This window comes from Adelges cooleyi, unplaced genomic scaffold, assembly GCF_023614345.1.
Source record: "Adelges cooleyi isolate 19-005CV unplaced genomic scaffold, UGA_ACOO_1.1 ACOO_flye_CR_arks_rails_tigmint_CR_PRNA_8, whole genome shotgun sequence".
Classification (NCBI taxonomy): domain Eukaryota; kingdom Metazoa; phylum Arthropoda; class Insecta; order Hemiptera; family Adelgidae; genus Adelges; species Adelges cooleyi.
Genome location: NW_026096513.1, coordinates 791,459 through 814,490, shown reverse-complemented (window position 1 = coordinate 814,490; position 23,032 = coordinate 791,459). Strand labels below are relative to the sequence as shown.

The following is a 23,032-nucleotide window of genomic DNA, read 5'->3' as shown; positions in this document are numbered from 1 at the left end:
ATAAACAATATTATGAACATATTTAAAATGCATTTGTTAATACATTTTGTAATGTCTACAATGTTTGCGCCAAATAATAGGGAGAATATTAAAATTTGATATAACATTTTAGGATTACATTAGAAAAATATATAACAAATATTTTTTAATTGAATTGAATTTTTATAGAACTATTTATAACAAATTATTACTTATTTGAACGGTAAATGTCAAATAACTAGATTCTTAATTTTTAAATATCCTTGATAAATGATATTAGTTTTTGTTACCACTGATAACGTGATAGTGATTGTCTATCACTCTTTTGACCAATGTTTATCTTCTAAATTATTGAATGTTGAAGTTTTTTTTTTGTCCAACTACTTACTTACTAGTAATAAAATTACACTTCTGAATTGTGTATTGTGTGTAATATAAACAATTATTCTGTTCTTAATCTGTATACGTTTATTCGAATGTTGTCGCCAATAAAAAGTTAATGTTTTGAGTTAAAGTGCTATACAAACATTTCCAATGCCAGGAAGTATGTTTTAAATTATTATTTTTTAAATTTTTTATAATTTTAACAAATCTAATATACTCTTTAGAATAATACACAAATGCACTTTAAGTGAATACAATGACATATTATGCTCATCTAAGATCTTGGAAGTATTTACTTTAAGTTGAATGAATTAACGTTACACAAGTTTTTTATTTACTATTAATATTGTTATAAGTATATTTGATACTTTTATATTTACATTATATATATACATGTATATGAACAGAAAACTTATACCAATACTTGTAATTTATCTAACTTCCAACCTAATATTTATTTGATGCTTAAAGAGATTGTTTTGTGTAGTAAAAAAAAAAGTAACATTCTAATAAACGCAAGCAAATTAATTAATAAAAATAAACATTTTAGTACAGCTTTTATAAGTAATTCACATTATTTATGAAAGATAAAACAAAATTAAAATCATCTTAAAAAAAAGTAATTAATTATTTTATGTTACTAATTTCCACATTAGTAGTTCGTAGAGTGGAACCTAATCCGGGTTTTTAAATTATTATTTAAGGGTTTAAAAAATCTCAAATCTGAATTATGTTCTTGAAAACCTTTATTTATTTTTCATACAAAAAAGTCTTTTTTAAAACAATTAGATTAATTCTTTTTTAGGAATTTCTCTCAGCTTGATTGTTTTTGGTTTTTTTAGTAAGTACCTAGTCTAAAACTTGCATTTATCATATTACAAAATACGGCCTGTATGAAAAAAACTGTGAAGTGCCTAGTGGAAAAAATGCTTAATTTGTTAAGCTTGTGAAATTGAGATTTAATTATCTACTTAAAATTTTATTTATTTCACATATATACAGGGTGATTTTAACCATGGGCCACTCAATATCTCATAGGGTTAAATAAGAAATACAATTTTTTTTTTCATATTGTTTTTGTTTTACTCCCCCTCTTAACTTAGTTTTTATGATAGCAACTTTTGAAAATATGTATACATAAAAGTTATATTGTTGAAAATACCATCTGTTTTATGTTAAATTATATAATTTTATATCTGTTTTTATAGATGATAATATGATACCTATTCCAAATAACACAGATGTTGTTTGTTACTACGTAACTAAACATTCGTGGAGGGGCAAGTAAGTTATTCTTAAACACACAAGTATAATATATTAAACTGAATTCTGATTTGTTTATAGTAATAATTTTTTATTAAATGATACTGATGCCTGACACTTTCAATTCATAGTGTCTCAAACTGGGTTCCCTTCAAAAATAATAATACATATTATTAACAATGTTCTCTTCCAAAAGTTATTCATAGTAATATGTTTAAATGTTATATATTATTTTTTTTAGGTATAAAAGGATTTTTGGTATTGGGACCCAAGGTATTACGACATACAATCCAAATAGCTTGGAAGTCACTAATCGTTACACCTACAGCCAAATTATATCCATACAAGTCGATCCACAAAATGTTGGAGGTTTTATATTATCTGTGAAAGACAAAAATAAAGTGGATAGATATAAATTTTCTACTGACATACGTTCAAACTTATTAACAGATGCTTTAAAGTATAGACATCAATTTGTCGAACGTGGTCAAGATGATACTTTTGTATGTAATAATTTATCACAATGTATACTATATTTATATGTACATGATAAAGTCGAGTAATTTCTTTTAAACATTACAAATTTCAGAGATATGAAGCTTTTAAGTACCATTGGTCCGATACACGTTTGCCAGTGACAATTAACGTCACTCCCATATCAGTTGATCAATTGGATACGGCAACAGCCCAAATTCTTGCTAGTTATCGTTATAAAGATATAGAAGCCATTCAAAATGTCGAAGACATACCTGGAGGTTTTGTCATTATTTCACGCCCTTATGGAAGAATGGTTAGTATTACCGTTAGAATTTTGATTTGTTAATTGATTATTGTCTTTTTATATTTTTTACTAGCACTTGTTTATCAGTTCGTCCCGAGAAGATATTCTACAAAAAGTCAAAGAAAAAGCCATGATTTATTTACAAATTCCCATAGAGTTTTTTCGACACAGTTTAAATCACGGCGAGTTTCTAGCAAAACGATTGGGCCGTTACAGCTCAGATGAACACGTTACATCAGTGTGTGAGTTTCAAGTAAAAAAAATTGGCGTACCAAGACATCAAGAGTGTCCACAGCGGCGTTTACTTTGCTTGAGTGAAGTATGTTTGCTAGAAAGAGACCCTCAAACATATACAGTTGTCACATTGAGACCACTGTCATCAGTATTTGCTCTTATTCGTGATCCAATAGATGCCCAACAATTTTGCATAGAATATACAGATTCTTCTTGTCGTTCTTACACCGCTACGAATCGGTAAAGTATTAAAATTGTTATAAATAAATATTGTATTTTAGTTATTATTGTTATTTTATGAAATATTTTTAGGGACTCTCTTCTAGCTACTTTACTAGATAGTGTGCGATCGTCTGGAAATCATCATGTACATGTTAAGATTTCTCCTACTTCTCGAGATAAAAGACTTATACCTTTTAATTTGCCACCTGATCAAGAAGTAAATTTTATTTAACACAAAATAATTAAATTAAAAAAATTAATTTTTTTTTTGTAATTTTATTTTTAGATTGAATCAAATCATTTGAAATGTATTAAAGAACCCCCTCCGAAAAAGTCGTTTGCAGATGTATTAGACAGATTTAACGCTAATATTGAATATAGTGGCTTAATACATTCTGTTTCAGAAGACGTAAGTAATTAATTAAACAATTTTTTTTATTTATAATAGTTGAGAATGTTTCATTTCCCTAAATTTTGTTCCGGTGTTAATCCGTTTTACCGTTTCTCTATTTGTTCTGAATTTTAAATCAATTTATTAATATGTTTAGCAATTATTATTTACTTTAGCACTTTTGCTTCAGGATATTAATAATTAGCAATTATTAAAATTGATTTCATCGGCAGTACGACATAGTCCAGTAGGTTAACACGAAAATACTTTGCATTAGTCATAAGCTTAAACTTTGTCATTGGTCATTTTTTCTCTGAACATGAACCATCTGGAGAAAGAATAAGTATTGTTGAATTACCCCTGTTAAAAATAGCGAGATTAAAATGTATACAATCATTATCGTGTCTTCCTATATATTAGTATAATTATGATGTTGAATTTAATTTTTTACTATTTTTTGTGATATTTTAACTCAATATTGATGTTAAAAAAGGTTGGAAAAAATTGCTGTTATTAATATTGTATTAAAATACCAATGTCTCTTATTGATATTTTAATAAAGTATCAATATCTCTAAAGATTCCTACAAAATGATGATTAAATACAATCTAATAGAGTATAAAAATTGTGTTACTGTTTTTATGTGTTTAATATCAGTATCCATGTAATATTTTATTGTATTTTTGTTTACAGAAATTATTTACTGAAAATAAAGAAAAACTAATTGTTATGGCTCTCACTTCAATAATTGCACATCAAGGTGATCAAAATGAAATACCCGTTCATGAATTAGAAGCACAATTCCATGCATTACGAAGGTTATTCGCTACCAAAGCTGGGTTTTCTACCTTTATCATGTTACCAGAGTACGAATTACAACCAATTTTATTAATATTAACATTTACAAAGTATAGAATTGTTTTGTTTAACCGAAATTTATTCATCAGGCTCAAAGATAAACTCGGCCGAAAAGTGACTCGAGCGTTGAAACGAGATAACGAAGCAATTACGCACGCTGCTTTAGACATGATTTGCACACTGATGCAACCTATGCATCGGGATAGTGATATAAGACAAGAGCAGCTCAACAAGGCATCCCTTTTGGCTACACCTAGTTTTCTCGAATCGTTACTTGACATGTGGGTTGAACACATAGTGAGTTTAGTTTTAAATAAATTATAAATATAAAACATTATTATACAACTATGATTTTTTTTTCATAAGAAACGTGGAACGGGAGCATTAGTAGTCAGTGCCATGTTGGATATACTTACATTCGCTTTGTGTGTTCCGTACAGCGAAACGACTGATGGAACACACTTTGATACATTATTGGCTTTAGTTGCTAAACGAGGAAGGTTTTTATTTCAACTTTTTCAAGTAATTATGATTATTATATTATAAAATTATAATTACAATATTTTTCTTATTTGAAATATATATATTTGTTTAAAATTAATTTCATTGTTTGATGTGTAATTTTGTAAAAATTGAAAAAATCTATTTCATCTGTTTTTTTACAATGTATACTATAATTTTTGTTGAGATGTGTTTGACTACTTGTCATATTTTAGGACTAATCTGATTGTGAGCAAAACATTTTATCTATTTGTAGTTAAAAAAAAGTTTTTTTTTTTTAATGTATTTTAAAAAACAAAAACAAAATAAGTTTTTTGTTGATAGGATTTTGAAAAGTCAATAGTATATCTATAAAGTTACCCAGGTTAATTAATCTTAAAAACAATGTGATATATTTAAATTTAAAAAAAAAACACTATAAGGCAAAAAAAAGGGTACTAAAATTCATATCTAATAAATGGTTTGAGATTTGCAAAAGTCAATTACGGTATAATATGGCGTATAGTATTATTATAATATGTTTTAAAACTACTTTTTATTGCTTATATCCTGAACTCCCCCGCTGTTGCACCACTGAGTTATGTGATTAATTATAATAATAATAATAAAAGTATACTTAAATTAATTAAATTATTTTGATTTAGCACCCTTCATTGACCGTTGTAAAAGGTGCAGGATTAGTAATGAGAGCAATTATTGAAGAAGGCGATGCCGAAATTTCAGGAAGAATGCAAGAACTAGCATTGGCCGAAGCAGCATTACCAAGTCATTTGTTAACTGCATTGTTCACTCGTGACGATAACAAGCGAATGCTAGTTCATAGGCAGCTCTCGAGGCATTTAGTTGGTCTTTGGGTCACAAACAACTCCATTGCCATGGATCTCTTATCCCGAATGATGGTAAAATAATATACAACACAATCTAAATATACAAAATAAAGTATTTAATAATGCTTTTTTTTGTTTTATGTAGCCAACAGGTTTAATTGGATTTTTGGAGTCAAAAGAAACGGTAGAGTATACTGAAAACAACGATCCTTTAATTACTCGAGATAACTTGAAACTAGCTCAAGACCATGCAGCAAAGAACCAACGAAATCCTCATCTAGTAGCGTTGGAAAGGAAGTTTCGTACATTTGAGAAAGAAGTCGAAATAGCTCTGGGCCATTGGGGAACGTCTTTAGGCTTAGAAAGAAAAGATGATAAACTACAAGCTCGACCAATCGTATTAAGGAGACGTAGGGAAAGAGTTAAGAGTGCTGCAAATTGGAAATTATTCTACTACAAGTTCAATCAAAATCACACATCACCTAGTCTCCTGTGGAATCATCAGGTAGTGTGATTTTCATTTTTTTTTTATGAATTTAAAGTGAAAATCAATTATAATTTATTTTACTACTTCGATAGACTCGTGAAGAACTGCATGACGCATTGAAAAAAGAGATCCAAACGTTTAATTCGGATCGACAGTTAACTACAAATAATTTAATTGCATGGAATCACGACGAATTTGAGGTGACCTATCCAAGTTTACAAGATGAAGTTTGTATCGATGGTTACTACTTACGATTACTCCTAGACGGGAGTATTAATTTTGCCATTAAAAATCCGTAAGAAAAAAGTATTTAACTTTTTTTTCTATAATGTTAAACTTAAATTTATTTTTATTTTTTAGGTTTCGATTTTTTTATGATTTATACCATCGATTTTTATTAGCTTTAAAAATTGAAATGAAATGCTTATGTTTACAAGCAATGACTGTGATTTATGGCCAGTATTATGAAGATATTGGACCTTTCACAGATACAAAATATATTATTATCAAATTAGAGAAGGTAAATTTATTTTTAATGCTCATTAAACAAATATTCATTGTAATTTATGTAATAGAATGTGTTTAATTATCTTACAAATATAATGTTGACGCGCTTACAAAGATCATTTTGTAATATTAATTTTAGGCTATCGAGAAATCTGAAAGAGATAGGTTAATCATATTTCTGAGTAAACTAATTCTAAACAAACAAAACGTGAAAGATATAATTGAGTGTAAAGGCATAATAGTTCTTGTTGACTTGTTGACATTGGCTCATTTACATACAACCAGAGCTGTTGTTCCTACTCAAACTAACGTTATAGAAGCCGGCCAAAATATGTTACACGATAATGAGAAACAATGGTATTACAGTGTTGGAGGAAATAGCGACAAATCACATGGTCCTTTGACTTTCAAAGAGGTATTAAAGTTTGCGCTTTGTATAAATTATTTAAATAATTTTCATCAAATTTTTGGTTGTTTTTTAGATGCAAGATTTGTACAAAGAAGGTGTATTAAAACCTATTACTAAATGCTGGACCCAAGGTCTAGAAGGATGGAAACCTCTTCATAAGCTATGCCAATTCAAATGGACTTTAATGGCTAAAGATCAAGGTTACATGAATGAAAGTGATTTAGCATCGTTAATTTTATCAATGCTCATAAAAATGTGTCAATATTATCCAAGCAGGTGAATATTTAAAAAATTAGTTTATTCATTTAATAAGATATTTGAAATTAACTATATTTTGTTTGTACAATAAATACAAATATAAATATGTATCATTTTTTATTTGAAAACAAATTATTTTTAAAATAGTCATAGGACATCTACACTGTTAAGTATTAGTTTAAGGTTTTATACTTTGAAGTCAGTTTTATATCAGATGTAATCACTTGGGAGTCCTTCCCAAACTTGTTTAAAATAAATTTTCAGTTTGTCAGAGTTCAAGTTGATCCATATTTTAATTAAAAAATACCAATAGTAGGTTAAAATGTATATCTTGCAAACGTTACGGCATTGTTTTGTATTAACTTACTTAAAACGAATGATTTAATATTGTATTTGATTTACACTAAATTTTTATTCATGCTAATTTTTTTTTTTTTTTTTAGAGACAATGATGGAGCAATTATTTGGCCGATAGCACGTATAAGAAGAATTCTAACCGACCAACTCAATTTACCACATATAGTACAATTATTGCTCACATTTGATCCTGTCCTTGTTGAGAAGGTTGCCGCTTTACTGTGTGAAGTAGCATCAGACAACCCCAATGCTGCTAAATTGTACATGACTGGTGTATTTTTCTTCTTACTTATGTATACCGGTTCAAATATTTTACCAATTGCTCGGTTTCTGCGTCTTACACACACTTGTCAGGCTTTTCGAAGTGAAGAAGTTAGTAAAATAAAAATAGTTTTAGTATTTCAACGAAACAATTATAAAAATATTGATTTTACATATTTAAACATTTAATGTTTAGGTACAAAGCGGAGAGTTGATGCAAAGAAGTGTACTTGGACCGTTACTGCCAGAAGCCATGGTATATTATTTAGAAAACCACGGTCCAGAAAAATTTGCTCAAATATTCTTAGGAGAGTTTGACACGCCAGAAGCTATTTGGAACGCTGAAATGAGACGAATGTTAATTGAAAAGATTGCCTGTCATATAGCCGATTTCACACCTAAACTTCGTGGCAATAACCGAGCAAAGTATCAATATTGTGCTATACCAGTTGTACGCTATCCTCAATTGCAAGCTGAATTATTTTGCAATATTTTCTATTTACGTCATTTATGTGACATACAAAGATTTCCCGACTGGCCAATTAATGATCCTGTAAGAATACATTGCACATATATCGTTACACTAGATTTATTGGAGAAATAATTGAATTTTTGTTTCTTAAACAGATCACATTACTGAAAGACGTACTGGAAGCATGGAAAAATGAAGTAGAAAAAAAGCCTCCAACAATGTCTGTGGATGATGCTTATGAATCGCTTGGATTAGAACGTGGGCGTAATCATGACGAAGCTACTACTAGAAAAGCGTATTATAAAATTGCGCAAGTCAATCATCCGGATAAGAACCCCAAAGGACGTGTAAGTTTACATAAATATTAAAATTAGATTTATTGATATTTTATTATGAACCATATTATATTTCAAAATAAATCAAGTCTTATCAATATATGAACGTTTTAAATAAACATATGTGTGTATCTAATATATTTTAGGAAAAATTTGTGGCTGCAAACAGAGCTTATGATTTTCTTTGCAGTAGAAGTCTGTGGGGACATGACGGTCCTAATCCCAACAATATATTGCTAATACTCCAAACCCAAAGCATCTTATTTGATCGCTACTCAACAGGTAATTCATTTTATATGTGTTTTCTCTTGAAATAACATTAAATTACTGTTTGTGCTTTGTATGCGTTCTTTTGTAGAACTGGAGCCTTATAAATATGCTGGATACAAACAATTAGTAAAGACTATTAGATTAGAAGCTAGTGATGAACAATTGTTCTCTAAAGGCAATATGCTTTTATCGGCCGCTAGTGAACTAACGTACCATACAGTAAAATGTTCAGCATTGAATGCAGAAGAACTTAATCGAGAACAAGGATTTGTCGTAAGTAAAAAACGAATTGTTTAAAAAAATACAAAGAATTACATTTTTATTATAAGATACTTACAAATATGTTTTTAAAAAAAACACTTAAGATACATTATTGATTAATATGTGTTCATTGTTCTTTCAGGACTTGCTCGGCGCTTACAGCAGGTGTGTTTCGGTACTAAACAAATCGTCAGAGCATACAGAAATGTCAGTGTCTGTTTGTATAAACTGCACTCGTTGCTTTAAAGTGGCATCTCAGTTCGCCATGTGTCGCGATACCTTCTCTCAGATGACACAATTAGTTAATGACATAACGAGAATACTTTACTTCAAGGTTACTTTTTTATTATTACTAATAAGAATGGGTTAAATTTCGACCAAAATTAAAGTTTTGTTCTATAACTAAAACAAAACAAACAAATGTCTAACCTTAAGAATGTTTTATTTGAATCAAAAAAAAATTTTACACGTTATAAAAATGATAAAAACTACTTTTTTTTGTTAACCGAGTTACATAAATGTTAACTTTTCTGGAACAAATAGAATTATCACAAATTGACTGTCGTATAAAGTTAAAATGTTGTTATTTAAAAATACTTTTTTTAATGTTTACTTTTTAAAAAATAAAAATAAATATTAAGTAAATTAAATTTTAACTGCAAGCGGTCCTTTTACGGGTTTTTAGGAGAATTTTTTATGTTGGAGCCTTGTCTTCAATGGTGAAATTATATTTAGTCGATCAAACTTCAAGTTATTTACAAAACTAAATTTAAAAACTTTATTATTTTCAAATGAATTATAATAATAAAAAGTGTATAGTGTAGTATAGTATCCCACTTAATTTAAAAATCACAAGAAAAAAATTAATTTTCTTTTTTTTTTTATATAGAATGCCTTGTTTTTCACTCAAATAAATTAACATACAAATTAAAACAAAAATATAAAAAAATTAGAGATTTTGTTTTTTTTTTTACTTATTTGGAATCTACTTGTAATGTCAGATCCAGTATAATAAAAATTACGACCACCCACTTAAAGTTATTAGTACACTGTATGACAGAATTTTACCTTAATTTTTTAACAAGAACCAAAATATAAATATAATAATTGTGTTTTAAAACTTTTCCGAAATTTTATAAAATTTTGTTTTGTAAGTTGTTAGGAAGCGTTTTAAAAAAAAAAATGTTTGTTCTTCTTTCAAAATTTATTATGTTTTACAGTGTCATTATTACCACTAATAATAAGTTATCCCAATTGTTTTATAAATGTGCGAATTAATTAATTTGATATACTGTTAACAGTATATGATATTTTATAACTAAACAATTTTTTTTTTATATATATATTTGTAGAATTTACCAAAGTTGTGCTGTGATGCAGTAGAATGTATTTATGCAATGGCTTCTGACTCCATTCTCCAAAATAGCTTTTTACAAAAAGGAGCTGTTTGGCATTTACTCACTTATATGTTTTCCTATGATTATACACTAGAAGAATGTGGTGTAGAACGCACAGAAGAAGCTAATAATCAAGTAACTTACTTATCATTAAATCTACTATAATATATATGTAGAGGAATAATTCCAAAAAAGAAAAATTATTTTGATGTGTGACAAAAAAAATAACATGCTTGTGTCATATATATTTTAACACAAATGGACACAAATATCGACTAAATTAATACTATTCATTTACCTTATAAAAAAATATGCTCTATCGCACCAAATTTTGAATGAAATATTTTTTTTTTAATGCAAGTTTAACATACGTTACTTCATCCAATGAGCATCGATATCATGTTGTATTTTTGTTTTACATTATAATTATTTTATTAAATAAGCTCCATGAAAAATAAACCCATTATTTTAATTTGATTATATTATAGGAAGTGCTGAACAGATTAGCTAAATTGTCAGTTCAGGCGTGTGCTAGATTAGGCGGTTACTATAAAGATGATTTGGCTACTCCAGAAAATTATATCGCAAAATCTTTATTTGAAAAATTGCTTACACCTTACGTAGCTGAACAACTTTTAGAGGAAAATCCACATGAAGTATTTATTAATTCATTTAGTTTTGTTTAATTTCCTTAAAATTATACGAATAACATAAAATGTTTTTAGCTGTTGAAAATTCTTGGCAGTAACTGCGAGACACCATACTTAGTTTGGGATAATAGTACAAGAGCCGAACTTGGCGATTTCTTAGACACAATGTGTAATCGTAAAGAAGTGGTTAATTTAGAAAAAGTCGGCTTAACTTTTTCTAGTCATCGCAATGAACTAATAGTGGGCAATATATTTATTAGAGTTTTTAACGAACAACCTCATTATACTATTAAGGTAAAAACAATATTATTGTTTTGTAATCAAGAAGTAAATAGAATAATATTATTTGTTGTTAATATAAACTATGCATTTCTACAGAATCCTATAGCATTTTTATCAGATCTCATAGAAAACGTAAAAGCAAATAATCCTACGAATAACATTTTAGATGAAAAACGGATGGTTCATTTCGTAATGGTGTTAAATGCTTTGAATAATTTGATTCTCAACAATCCTAGTATGTGTTTATTTATTTTGCAATAATTAAATAAGTAATGCTGAAATACTTAACCATAAAAAATTTTGTTTTTTGTTTTTAGATTTGGAAGTGAACTGTATTGGTCACTTTGATTTATTGTTCAGTTTATTACGTGTCGATAGTTCTTTGGTACAAAATTGTGCTTTGAACATAATATTAACTGTGACTAAAAACAACGAATGTGTCACAGATATCGCTAATTCCGGAGTAGTTGTTTATATACTACTCTGCCTTTATTCTGCTCCCTCGGATCGGATAATAATCTTGGATATCTTAATAACGTTAGCGACTTCATCAACGATCGTCAAAGACATTTTAAATAAAGGAGGCCACTTATTCGCCGTAGATTTATTATGCAACGGCAGTAACGATTCCGGTCTAAGAGATAGAAGTGCAGTGTTGCTAAGTCGCCTAATGGCAGACAAATTGAGCGGTCCGAGATTACGTTTAGCTTTGGCTCAAATTTTACCATTAGCTATAGTTGACACTATGAGAGATTTACCATCGTCTACAATACAGTTATTGGACAATGACCAAGAAAATCCCGAGCTTGTATGGAATGAGAAAACGAGAAAATATATTTATGGCAGCATCAACAAAATATCTAAAGAGTAATATCTGATTATTTTAATAGTAAATATCTTTTTTATTTATAATTTTATTGAATTTAATTACAGGCATTTTAGCCTAATAAGACAAAATCCGAAAGGATCTGTCAAGTTGCCAGACACGAGTTTACTATTGTCAACACCATCAAATGAAACAATTGTTGCCGGTGTTTATTTAAGACTATTTAACAATAATCCTGGTTGGAATGTTAGAAGGCCTAAGGAATTCTTGTCCGAACTTTTGGACACTTGTATAAGTTCGATGACTAAAGAAAAAGTATGATTTATAAAACATTTACTTATATATTACCTCTTCGAAATAATCAAATAATAATTTACTCTCATTTTGCAGAATAATCAATTAGAAATTATAACAACGTCTATTGTTAAGCTTTTGGAAGCACAACCTCATTTAAGCGATCAGGTTCCATCTTTAGGCCACATTCCTAGACTTTGTTTTCAGTTGTCGCTGCTCTCTAATCCCGATGTACCCAAATCAGTTCTTATGATTTTACATCAGCTATCGTTAAATGAGGTAATTTTAAAAGAATGAAATCGGGAATTGTTTTTTTTAAAGTACAAAAGTCTATAACTATTGGATTTCATTCCGTTAAATTATTTTTTGTCGTATTAGTACATAATTAAAGCTATAATTTTACTAGGTATGCGTCGGGAGTATATCTCAAGTTGAATGTATTGGTCCAATGAAAAAAGCAATGCAAACACATTCCAATCTAGTATGCGTGTCATCAGAAACTCTTAGTAGAATGTTTGCGGCTAGAAAAGACTATCTTGTTAAACAAGTACTGAACACGCTGTCTTTTGTTTTAACTAAAAAAAATAATAATAATTACAGTGAACAAAATTTTTTTTTTTTGTTACAGGCATTGGACGCGGATTTAATAACTTATTTAGTTGGATTGTTAGATGGTAAATTAGATGGTGTTGATGGTAGCGCCAGAGCGAAAGCACAAATTGTTAAAGCTTTAAAAACCATGTCCATGAACATATCATATGGGAGTTTAGTACAAGCACAGTTGGATAAACTTCCAGCGTGGTCGGCTTACAAAGATCAAAACCATGATCTTTTTATATCTAGTGCTCCGTCAATGCCATACCTAATGGGTTAGACTGATGGGTTTTAATTATTATGACAGTGTTGTTTCATGGTTTTATACTTGTCTAATATTAAATATTTTCCAGGTGTTCAAAGTACTGGTGGCTACTTAACGGAGGGTCGCTCAAGTACTACAACAAGTAATGTGCCTCCACCATTGTTAAAGAAAGATTTTTCTCCTTATTGAAAAATTAATAACTATTTAGATTGATGTATTGATTTTTTTAAGGATGTCATTTTATATTTAATTTTATCGTGAACAATGCAAACAATTATTGTTATCTTATTTAATACTATTTTCTCATATATTTATAATTCCTTTAAAATGTTTAATTTATGATAATTGCTATATAAAGAATATTATTATTATATATTTTATACTTTAATCTCGATTTTATAGTAAGCGTTTATTCATATTTTAAATGAGTTAACTTAATCACCAAAGTCATGATTAATCCATTCTAATGTTTAAAATTCAAATTTGTTTTGAATTTTCAAAATCTGTGATAATTTTATTTTTTATATATTACCATTTACCACTTAATTCCATATAAACTTGTGGTTTGCGATATAATAATATCCACTAATTTTTATAATTATTATTATTATTATTTAGTTCAGTAAAATATCTTGTATTACATTCATGCTTGCGTATAATTGATTTTTAATTACATATTATTATACTGATTCATTGTTACACTGTATACTGGCTATACTCATTTGCTTCCAAATTACATAAGAATAACGTGATTTTATAAAAATGTATGTATGTATATGTATATACAAATTCTTATTAAATTCTAGCTAAATTTGGTCTTCTAAAACGTTTAAAGACAAAATGTTTAACACGAAAATGTCACCACCTCCCTGATATAAATTTTGGACGCTAACATAATGTTTATTGATTACAAAAGCTAGACATTTGTTATGTAATATTATTCGTAAAATAACTTACATAAAAAGATACGCCTTACAACTTACCAGTTTCTATTGTCAGTACAATAACGACTTATCTGACCAAGACTTATAATTACTTTTGGACAATATTTCAACTGATGACAATTAACATCTGGATGACTTGTTTTAGCCAATAGAAAGGGTATTTCAACATCCTGTAGTCATCGTCTTCAGTACGTGCCGATACCGTAGTGCGACTACCGACTAGGTTAAGGAAATGCTACTTTTGTTGGTAACTGTTGAACAATGAAAAATTATCAAAAATGTATATAATATTTTTTAATTTTTTTAAGTATTAACAAATTAGCGTTATAAACGGTTGTTTTCGATTTAATTTGTAATCCGATGTACGCCGCGACAGGAGGTCATTTATCTCCTTTTTATTGTTTAACCTTCTATTCATTACCGTCTTCTCTTGTCTTATTTATTTTTTATCACTTCGTGTGTGTTCCATTGTGTTTTAGATGACGCAAAATTATTTCTAAAGATCTCGTATTGCTAAACCTAACAAAACATGGAGCTTGATATAACTTTACATAATAATTAATATTATGTATTACTTGAAAGGTTTCGTCTAAAATGTAGACAATATTGTGAAATCGTGTCATTTTATAAATCCGCTTTGTTATTAGGTGTAATATTATTATTAGGCGTCACGTCTTGTACAGTAAAGATGAAAGACTTGAAGATTTTGTTTTGGTCCCCTCTCTAAACCATCTTAACTTGTCTCGAGAGATGAACTTTTCTGAACAACAGAGAAGAAAAGAAAAAAAAGTTTTATCGCAAAAGTACATCTATATTTTATACATAATATAATAAACCTATGGAGAGTTTATCTAGTCATAAACCTTAGTAATATTGGGGTAAAAACAACACCTTTATAACTCGGCTTCTAATAACTTCATCAAAAATCGCCTTACAACAGAATCCAGATAGTGTTTCGATAGGTAAGTATTGAAATTTATATTTAGATGTATTTTACGCTTAAACCGCTCAATTTCTTAAGGAGAGTCTGTCGTCTAACCGGAGACACGTTTTAGTAAAGTATAATAGTTGCACAATAATTATTGTACAGTAACAATTGGAAACAAAATATATTAAACATCAGCATGATTTTCTTTTGACAAGTTAGTACACGACATTTGTAAATGTTAACTAAATATCAAGTTATATTTTTAAAAAAATACCTATACTTTATAAATAAGTATGGTGTGTCCTATAAGTTTTACATAATATTATTGTTAGAATATATGAAATTATAATAAACACAATATAACATATGCGAAATACTTTATAAGTACAAATACTTTTTAAGTACTTCTTATATCAATCATTTTTCTTACTATCATAATCACCATCAGATCCTGGAAAACTAAGTTTCCAAGCTTAAGAAGATAACTTTGTGTACAAAGTCAACGTTTTCGATGTTTTATTAAGGTATACTTGGATATCCTAAAACACATAAGGTTTTAGATAGAAATTCAAAGAATGAAATCAGGTTACCCCAAGAGTTACAGCTACTATAGCACTTTTTATCATTCTAAAATAGATCATCGTGAGAGCAATAATCCTTTAATGCATAATCATGTGTATTTTAAGTAAACTGTAAACTTCTTAACTCGTTTTAAATTTTAATTATCTTTTAGAGTCCGTCATAATATTATAATCAAGCTTATCAACATAAATGAAGTTGATCAAAGAATATAAAATCATAGACCTTACTCTAAGGGTTATGATCAAAATACTAGTTGTTAAATGATTTATATACCAGGTATATGACATATTTGTTTTTCTTATTAGATTTGACCTCCTGCGTATTGTTATTTCAACACTAGCTATTTTAATAACATCAACAATACAAATAGCTAAACCAGGGCAGTCGTTAAAGTGCGATTTTAATAATCAAATAATAACTATTTTCATATCATTTCACGACCGACCAATACAACGTATTGATTCATAAGAGAATTTTTTAACACAGACGTAATATAGTATAGTCACAGAATAGACCAATTTAATCTATTTTGTGGTATAGCCTTAAGAATTTGTGTAATTAAATTATAATGCTTAAGAACCTGCTAAAACCGATTGGTAACTTTTGCTATAGCCAGTTGATATTATATTGACAAATGGCTGTAATGTTAAATAGTTATAACCAATATTGTAAATTGTTAGTATTATTGTCTATAGTATTAGCTACTAACGGCATGGCTTTAAGTAGGTACTATTTATTTTATTGCGTTTTTCTAACAGTCAAGGCAAAAGTATATACATTATATAATTTATATATAAAGATAAGATATATTATAAAACAATAATATATCTATAACATAATGTTATAATACAATAATAACAACACAGCTGATTAATTGACCTTGTTATCATTGGATAGATAAAAGTAAAAACAAAACAGTTAGCAGTGCTAAATTTTAATATCAATATTATAATAAATATTTGGGCTTCATTGCTCACTGCAGCACAGTCATTGCCAGTACCTTGGTACGTGTTTGGTGCATTGATATTATATTTCGTATTATCAATGGTGTAGTCAGTACTCAGTAGTTCTTTAATCGAAATCCCGAGTGTTCGGTTTACCATATATTTTTTTCCAATCAAAAAAACACTTAAGTACTATAAAAATTGCATCAAAATTTATTTTAGATTGTCAGGTACGTTCTTATTTTATTATATTCTATTTTTTTTTCTTCCCCATTATGTGTAATTATCTATCAGTTGTTCAAAAAAAATGTTACCATTAAAAACTAATAAATATTTATTGATCACAGTTTTCCAAGATGACGTCCAAATTACGTTATTTGTGCTCGAGTTGTGTGCATTCCAAATTGTACATTAGCCATTTAAAACTGTCTAGAAATTTGAGTACGTATAAATTGAATGTTATAAATGTATTTAAAAATTGTGTGTACTCTTTAATAACCTTGTCCTTGTATTTTAAGAGTTTTTGACCCATGGTCATCAACTGGAGGACACTGTTCATCAAAGAAATTTCCATTCATCGACGAGTGCCTGGAATGTAAACGATTCAGGGTCAGGAAATAATCGTATTCATACTGGCATAGTATGTCCAAAATGTAAAAGCGCAGATTCCCAACTAGAATTCTTTTTAAGTAATATTTTGATATCATATCATTTGAGTTATCGTACATAGAATAATATTTTATTTGTTTTAGCTACTAACCGGTTTTTAAGATGTCAGAAATGTTTTCATATTTTTAAAATGATATCGTCTGACGAAAACAATTTAAAAGACATGGCTACAGATGGGAAAAGTAAACATAAACCACCGCCTATACCAAAAGAAGTTAGTTTATTCATGTGTTTCTTGCCTTTAAAATGCTTCCACCCGGTCCTGAAAATTCTACGGCATAAATATGTGCTAATTGGTATACTTGCCCTCCCTCCCAAGACAGACTCTGAATAAACTGAAATTATTTTCGTTTAAGATATTTTTTATAACCTATAACATGTTATTTATTTTAAACAACTTATAAATAGTAGTCATAATTTCTTATTAATTATTAAGACATATAAAAAAAAATGCTACTTAGTGAGACATTTATTTTTAAAATCACAACTTGTAAAAAGTCGTATCAAATAATAATAATGGTTATACGTAATTTTATTTTTAGATTTTCGAAAACTTAAATAAGTATGTGATAGGACAAAAGTTGGCGAAGAAAGTACTATCCGTAGCAGTTTATAACCACTGTAAACGTATCCTTCACAATATTACTGCACCGCATAAGCACGATTTAATCGATCAGCGATATCTTGATAATATACAGAATCCAAAAGGTTTTTATAACATATTAAATAATATTGGTTTAGTTTTAATTTACTTGAATGTATCACATATGATTATTATTCAAACTCTAGAACATTTCTCTGCCAGTCACACAATCGGAATGCCACACTTGGAAAACACAAAGACAGACGAAGAAAGTGATGAATTTCCTTCTTTGCTTAAAAATACAATTTTAGAGAAAAGTAATATCATACTGCTTGGACCTACAGGATGTGGTAATACATTAATCTTGACATTAGAAATCAATATCTGAGTTTTTGTTTATTAATTTTACCATTATTAATATGGCAATTAGGAAAAACATTGTTGGCGCAAACTATTGCGAGACATTTGGATGTTCCGTTTGCAATTTGTGATTGTACCAATTTAACACAAGCCGGTTATGTCGGAGAAGATATTGAAAGTGTCATTGGAAAACTTTTGCAGGCTGCTGATTATGATGTTGAAAAAGCTCAAACAGGTATTATCTTAATAGATTCATTTTATTTCTCCTTAACCCCGATTCTAAAGCTTGTTTGTCGTGATGATGAATATTTTGGTAGTAGTGCACGACCAATCTCTGTTAAGAGACACATTTGTGAACAGATGACCTTTGGGCTGTAGCCATGCATGACCATTGCTGTCCAATACATAAATAATTTTAAAAAACATCAATAATAACTTACTGAAGAAATATAATTTTAGGAATTGTTTTTTTGGACGAAATTGATAAAATTGGTGCTGTACCTGGAATTCATCAACTGAGGGACGTCGGAGGCGAAGGTGTTCAACAAGGAATGTTAAAAGTAATTTTTTTTATAAAATAAAATTATATTGGTAAGGTTCAAAAGCAATATTGTAGAAGAATATATGGCATGTAAACCAATTAGTCGACAGTCGGCTTATTAATTAGTATTAAAAATCAGTATTTTCCTTTATCACTTAAACTTAGACAAATTACAACTTTTAAAGCATTGTTATTTAGACCCTATTTTCTGAGCGGGGAAAATCGAAAGTGTCCTATAATTTAAACTTAAAATTTCAACTGTCTTGTTGTTTTTTTGTATTCACTTTGGATGAAGCACATTTGTTTATGTCTCTTAGAACCAAAGTGACATTAAAACCCTTTTGATGTGTAACCATCAATGTATTATTTGTGTAATTACCATTGTTTGTGAGCTGAGCATATTTTTTTAATCTATTGTTTTTGTCATATTTCGACAGATGCTTGAAGGTACAGTTGTTAATGTACCAGATAAAAATAGCCGAAAACTACGGAATGAAACAATTTCGGTGGACACCACAAACATACTATTTGTCGCCTCTGGTGCATTTACTGGCCTTCACAGACTAATAAGTCGTAGAACTAATATGAATGTGAGTATTTACTAATTCATTTTTTGCAATTAATAAATATCATTATTTTAATTTGAATAACACAATTTTAATGGGTCAGTTTGTTTACTTAAATGGAAATTAGGTTTTTATGTATAAAATATGTATCATTTATTTCTATTTATCGCTTAAAACAATTAAACATTTATTTCAGAGTCTTGGCTTTGGTTCTGAAGAAAACAGTCAATCGGTGGGAAGTAGAAGAGCAGCAGCTGATACTGACCGTATAGCATCTGCATTAGCTGATCATACTGACATTGAAAAAGAAAATGCCGAAAGAGACGGTTTATTGAAACAAGTAGAGCCAAGAGATCTCATTCAGTTTGGTATGATCCCTGTAAGTACTAGTATCATTAATCAACTTGGGTATTTTTTTAGCTTATGCAGATCAGATAAGATATTGGCTTTACAATGATATGTATTTTTACTTTTGTGCCTCTAGACCCAGAATATTTTTTTTTAGCCGTTGCTTTGATTTAGTCATGTAGCAAGTCTTAGATCAGAAATAGTACCCAAAAGGTACTTAACAAATTCAAATATGAAAATTTGTTACCCCTTTGTTTTGAAAATCTAGAAAAAAAACCCACAAAATGATGTTCAATTTTAAAACTTAAAATGATGGCACCTATATTGCTTTTTTTTTTTAATAGTCTAATTACTTTCAAACTTCTTTTGAAATTTTTTTTATTGATAGTAAGTACTATTAGTAACCAGTGAAAATTAAAGAAAATATCATTAACACTTTTCACTACCAGGACGTAAAAACTTACTTTATTTTGTTTATCGCGTGTAGTTAACAAATTAAGAACTGAAAATTATATTGGAGATAGATCTAGTGTACCTTTAAAACACGTACAATGGTTTCAATAATCTGTAGTAAACATTTTTTTTTCTTTATAAGGAACTAACAAAACTATTACAAAAAATACATTTAATCTTATAAACACCAGTCGATAATAATATTTTGTAATATTTGTTTATAATTAATTTGTTTTTAGGTGAAAGTTTTATGTAAGCCACGTTTTTTTTTTTTTATTGGAAACAATTGTTTTTTTTTTTTACCATTTCCAAATTAGCCTGTCAAAATTTTCGATAGATTTTTCTCAACTTTTTAACTTAATAAAATATTACGTTATTCCTTTCACTCTAAAAAGGTTAGACATTTTTCTTTGTTTTTAGGATTTAAAAACTGGAAATTATACTGATGGTATCTAACAAGTATTAATGTAGAATTGTTCTAGTTTGGCTGTATTTAGTCGACCGTTCATGGAACAAACTCAGATTGTTTCACTTGTCGACCAAACTTTAAACATCAAAACAACTTATGCTTAACTGTCGTCTGTCTGTACAAAAATCTTTAAAATTTATTCATAAACAGTAACATTTACATTTAAAGTAAAAGGTCACTGACAAATCAGAATGACCTTACTGTTTCACTTGGACACCTTGACCCTAATTGAGTTCACATTTACACCAAATTTATATTTTTGGAAAAATACATATTGTTTTAAATGTATTATTATATAATATTTATTATTAATTATCATAAAAATGTATGTGTTTGTTGTTATTTATATGTATATATACTTTTTAGGAATTTGTGGGCAGATTTCCAGTGCTTGTACCTTTTCACTCTTTAAATCGAAACTTATTAGTCCAAATTTTAACAGAACCAAAAAATAGTACAATCAAGCAATTCAAATTACTATTTGGCTTGGACAAAGTAGATTTAACATTCACCGAAGACGCACTTCGAGCAATAGCTGCACAAGCGCTGGAAAAAAATACGGGAGCACGTGGATTACGAGCTATAGTGGTATGCATTTATTGATATTTAATTTACGTGCGAATCAATAAAGTAGAAAACATACTTAAAATACAATGTATTGGTTTATAAACAAAATTTATAACAAAAAAAATAATATAGTAGGTTGAAATAACCAACACTCGAAACTACATATTATATCGAAATTTCATTCAATGTTACAATTTTACTTAAATTAAAAAGTATGCTAATTGTAATAATAAAATTGTCAGTTTGGTTTCCAATTAATGTAATAAAATCTTTTTTTTTTTTAACAATCGGTATAATTTTTTAATTTTATGATTCCACTGTATGTAATATTCAATTCTGTTTCAGGAGACTATTCTTTTGGATCCGATGTTTGAGATACCTGGATCAGATGTCGTGAGTGTTCACGTTACAGAAGACGCAGTGAATGGTAAAAACAACCCACATTGCATAAGAGGCCGTCCGCTCGATGAGAGTGAGGCTAATATGGATACCAGAGCGGAAGTCGAATGAATAGATTTATAAAAAAGAGAAAAAAAACTTGTAAAATAAAAAACCTGTTTTTCAAAAGGTCTTTAAAAACTATTATTATTTGATAAATTAATATTATTAGTTAGTTGGTTTAATTTATTCTATAATAGGTATAATATTGCTGTCATTCATGTGTTGTTGTTAAAAAAAAAATCATTATACAAATTTATAGGTTATACTATCATTTTTAATTCTATTTGTAATTTTATTTGTGATATTAATTTTGACATAATTACGTTTCATGAGCCTAAATTATTATTACACGATATTTGTATATTATATAACATTATAAGACAATATAATTTATGAAAAATTTACGTGCAGTCTGTTATTTGTGTTAAGGTCAAAGTAAATAATATTGAATAGTATAGTTTTCACTATAAAAAACATAATATTATAAAGTATACAACATTATTTATATTTTAAAGGAATATTTATAAAGTAAATTTGTAGTGAGTTTTTGACTTTTCTTTTCTAAGAAGTCTGAAAAAATAATATTTTACATTTTCTTCTTAAGTATTCCACTATAGTAAGAAATGATACTGGTTTAGTAATTTATAAGGGGTCTATTAGGATACTCCTTATTTGGGTTTAATGGAGTTTCAATGGGTGTACCCTTCAAATTGATTCGATAAAGTTTTAATAGTAAAAAAAATAGGCCACGGAAAATTTCAGGTCCTAATTGACACATTCTATGCTGCCAACCTTGTAATTTTACCTTACTGTAAGCACATTAAAATTATAGTGCATACTGTATTATAATTAATGTCTGGCCATATAAGATCATATTATATGATTGATTAGGATATATTATATCGATTGCGAGTTTAAAATATAAATTTTTTTAAAACTATTTTGCTATCTCAAAAATTTTGGGTTTGCATTTTCCTTAGTTGAATTTAGAAGAATCGGTCTTAGAATTAATGTAGAATTTGTAATTTTAATTTTATACACAAAAGAAAATTAAATGAATTGGATTTTTTTTTGCAAGTCGTGTTAAAAACTTTCGAGGCGATTACAAAAAACAAAAATTAAGGTGCTAAGGTGCTTGAGGCCAGATATTTCGGATTTTTAAAAAAAAATCCTATAAATTGTTAACTTACTTGGAACATAATGAAATATATAAATTACTTGACATTTTGTTGAACATGTAATTTAAATTTCTAATTAATCTACAGGAGGGGG

The 23,032-nt window shown here is 28.3% G+C and overlaps 2 protein-coding genes across 2 annotated transcripts; both read left to right on the top strand.

Annotated features, from left to right (window-relative positions):
- Positions 1 to 348: 348 nt before the first annotated feature.
- Positions 349 to 13,826, top strand: LOC126845959 (dnaJ homolog subfamily C member 13). Its single transcript, XM_050585037.1, has 32 exons — positions 349 to 523; positions 1,572 to 1,647; positions 1,868 to 2,129; positions 2,216 to 2,416; positions 2,481 to 2,881; positions 2,954 to 3,080; positions 3,150 to 3,272; positions 3,948 to 4,120; positions 4,202 to 4,409; positions 4,479 to 4,634; positions 5,258 to 5,512; positions 5,586 to 5,945; positions 6,020 to 6,222; positions 6,288 to 6,447; positions 6,574 to 6,849; positions 6,917 to 7,119; positions 7,545 to 7,830; positions 7,916 to 8,272; positions 8,347 to 8,538; positions 8,673 to 8,808; positions 8,885 to 9,069; positions 9,200 to 9,391; positions 10,410 to 10,589; positions 10,943 to 11,110; positions 11,180 to 11,398; positions 11,483 to 11,621; positions 11,704 to 12,253; positions 12,320 to 12,527; positions 12,603 to 12,785; positions 12,913 to 13,053; positions 13,135 to 13,375; positions 13,454 to 13,826. Exons 1-32 carry the CDS (start codon positions 514 to 516, stop codon positions 13,552 to 13,554), a joined length of 6,672 nt encoding a protein of 2,223 aa, XP_050440994.1. The 5' UTR covers positions 349 to 513; the 3' UTR covers positions 13,555 to 13,826.
- Positions 13,827 to 16,756: 2,930 nt separating this feature from the next.
- Positions 16,757 to 22,112, top strand: LOC126845829 (ATP-dependent Clp protease ATP-binding subunit clpX-like, mitochondrial). Its single transcript, XM_050584762.1, has 12 exons — positions 16,757 to 16,993; positions 17,111 to 17,204; positions 17,282 to 17,452; positions 17,516 to 17,646; positions 17,975 to 18,140; positions 18,222 to 18,365; positions 18,446 to 18,610; positions 18,835 to 18,935; positions 19,354 to 19,506; positions 19,679 to 19,861; positions 21,119 to 21,340; positions 21,665 to 22,112. The coding sequence occupies exons 2-12, from the start codon at positions 17,120 to 17,122 to the stop codon at positions 21,827 to 21,829; spliced, it is 1,686 nt and encodes a 561-aa protein (XP_050440719.1). The 5' UTR covers positions 16,757 to 16,993; positions 17,111 to 17,119; the 3' UTR covers positions 21,830 to 22,112.
- Positions 22,113 to 23,032: the final 920 nt, after the last annotated feature.

Bases quoted from the DNA above. Each gene is read 5' to 3' on its own strand.
- LOC126845959 (XM_050585037.1), top strand. The intron at 2,417-2,480 runs GTTAGTATTACC...ATTTTTTACTAG, and splicing joins CACGCCCTTATGGAAGAATG to CACTTGTTTATCAGTTCGTC. The intron at 11,111-11,179 runs GTATTTATTAAT...AAATGTTTTTAG, and splicing joins TAGAGGAAAATCCACATGAA to CTGTTGAAAATTCTTGGCAG.
- LOC126845829 (XM_050584762.1), top strand. From the start codon at position 17,120: ATGACGTCCAAATTACGTTATTTGTGCTCGAGTTGTGTGCATTCCAAA. The intron at 17,453-17,515 runs GTAATATTTTGA...TATTTGTTTTAG, and splicing joins CCAACTAGAATTCTTTTTAA to CTACTAACCGGTTTTTAAGA. The intron at 17,647-17,974 runs GTTAGTTTATTC...TTTTATTTTTAG, and splicing joins CACCGCCTATACCAAAAGAA to ATTTTCGAAAACTTAAATAA.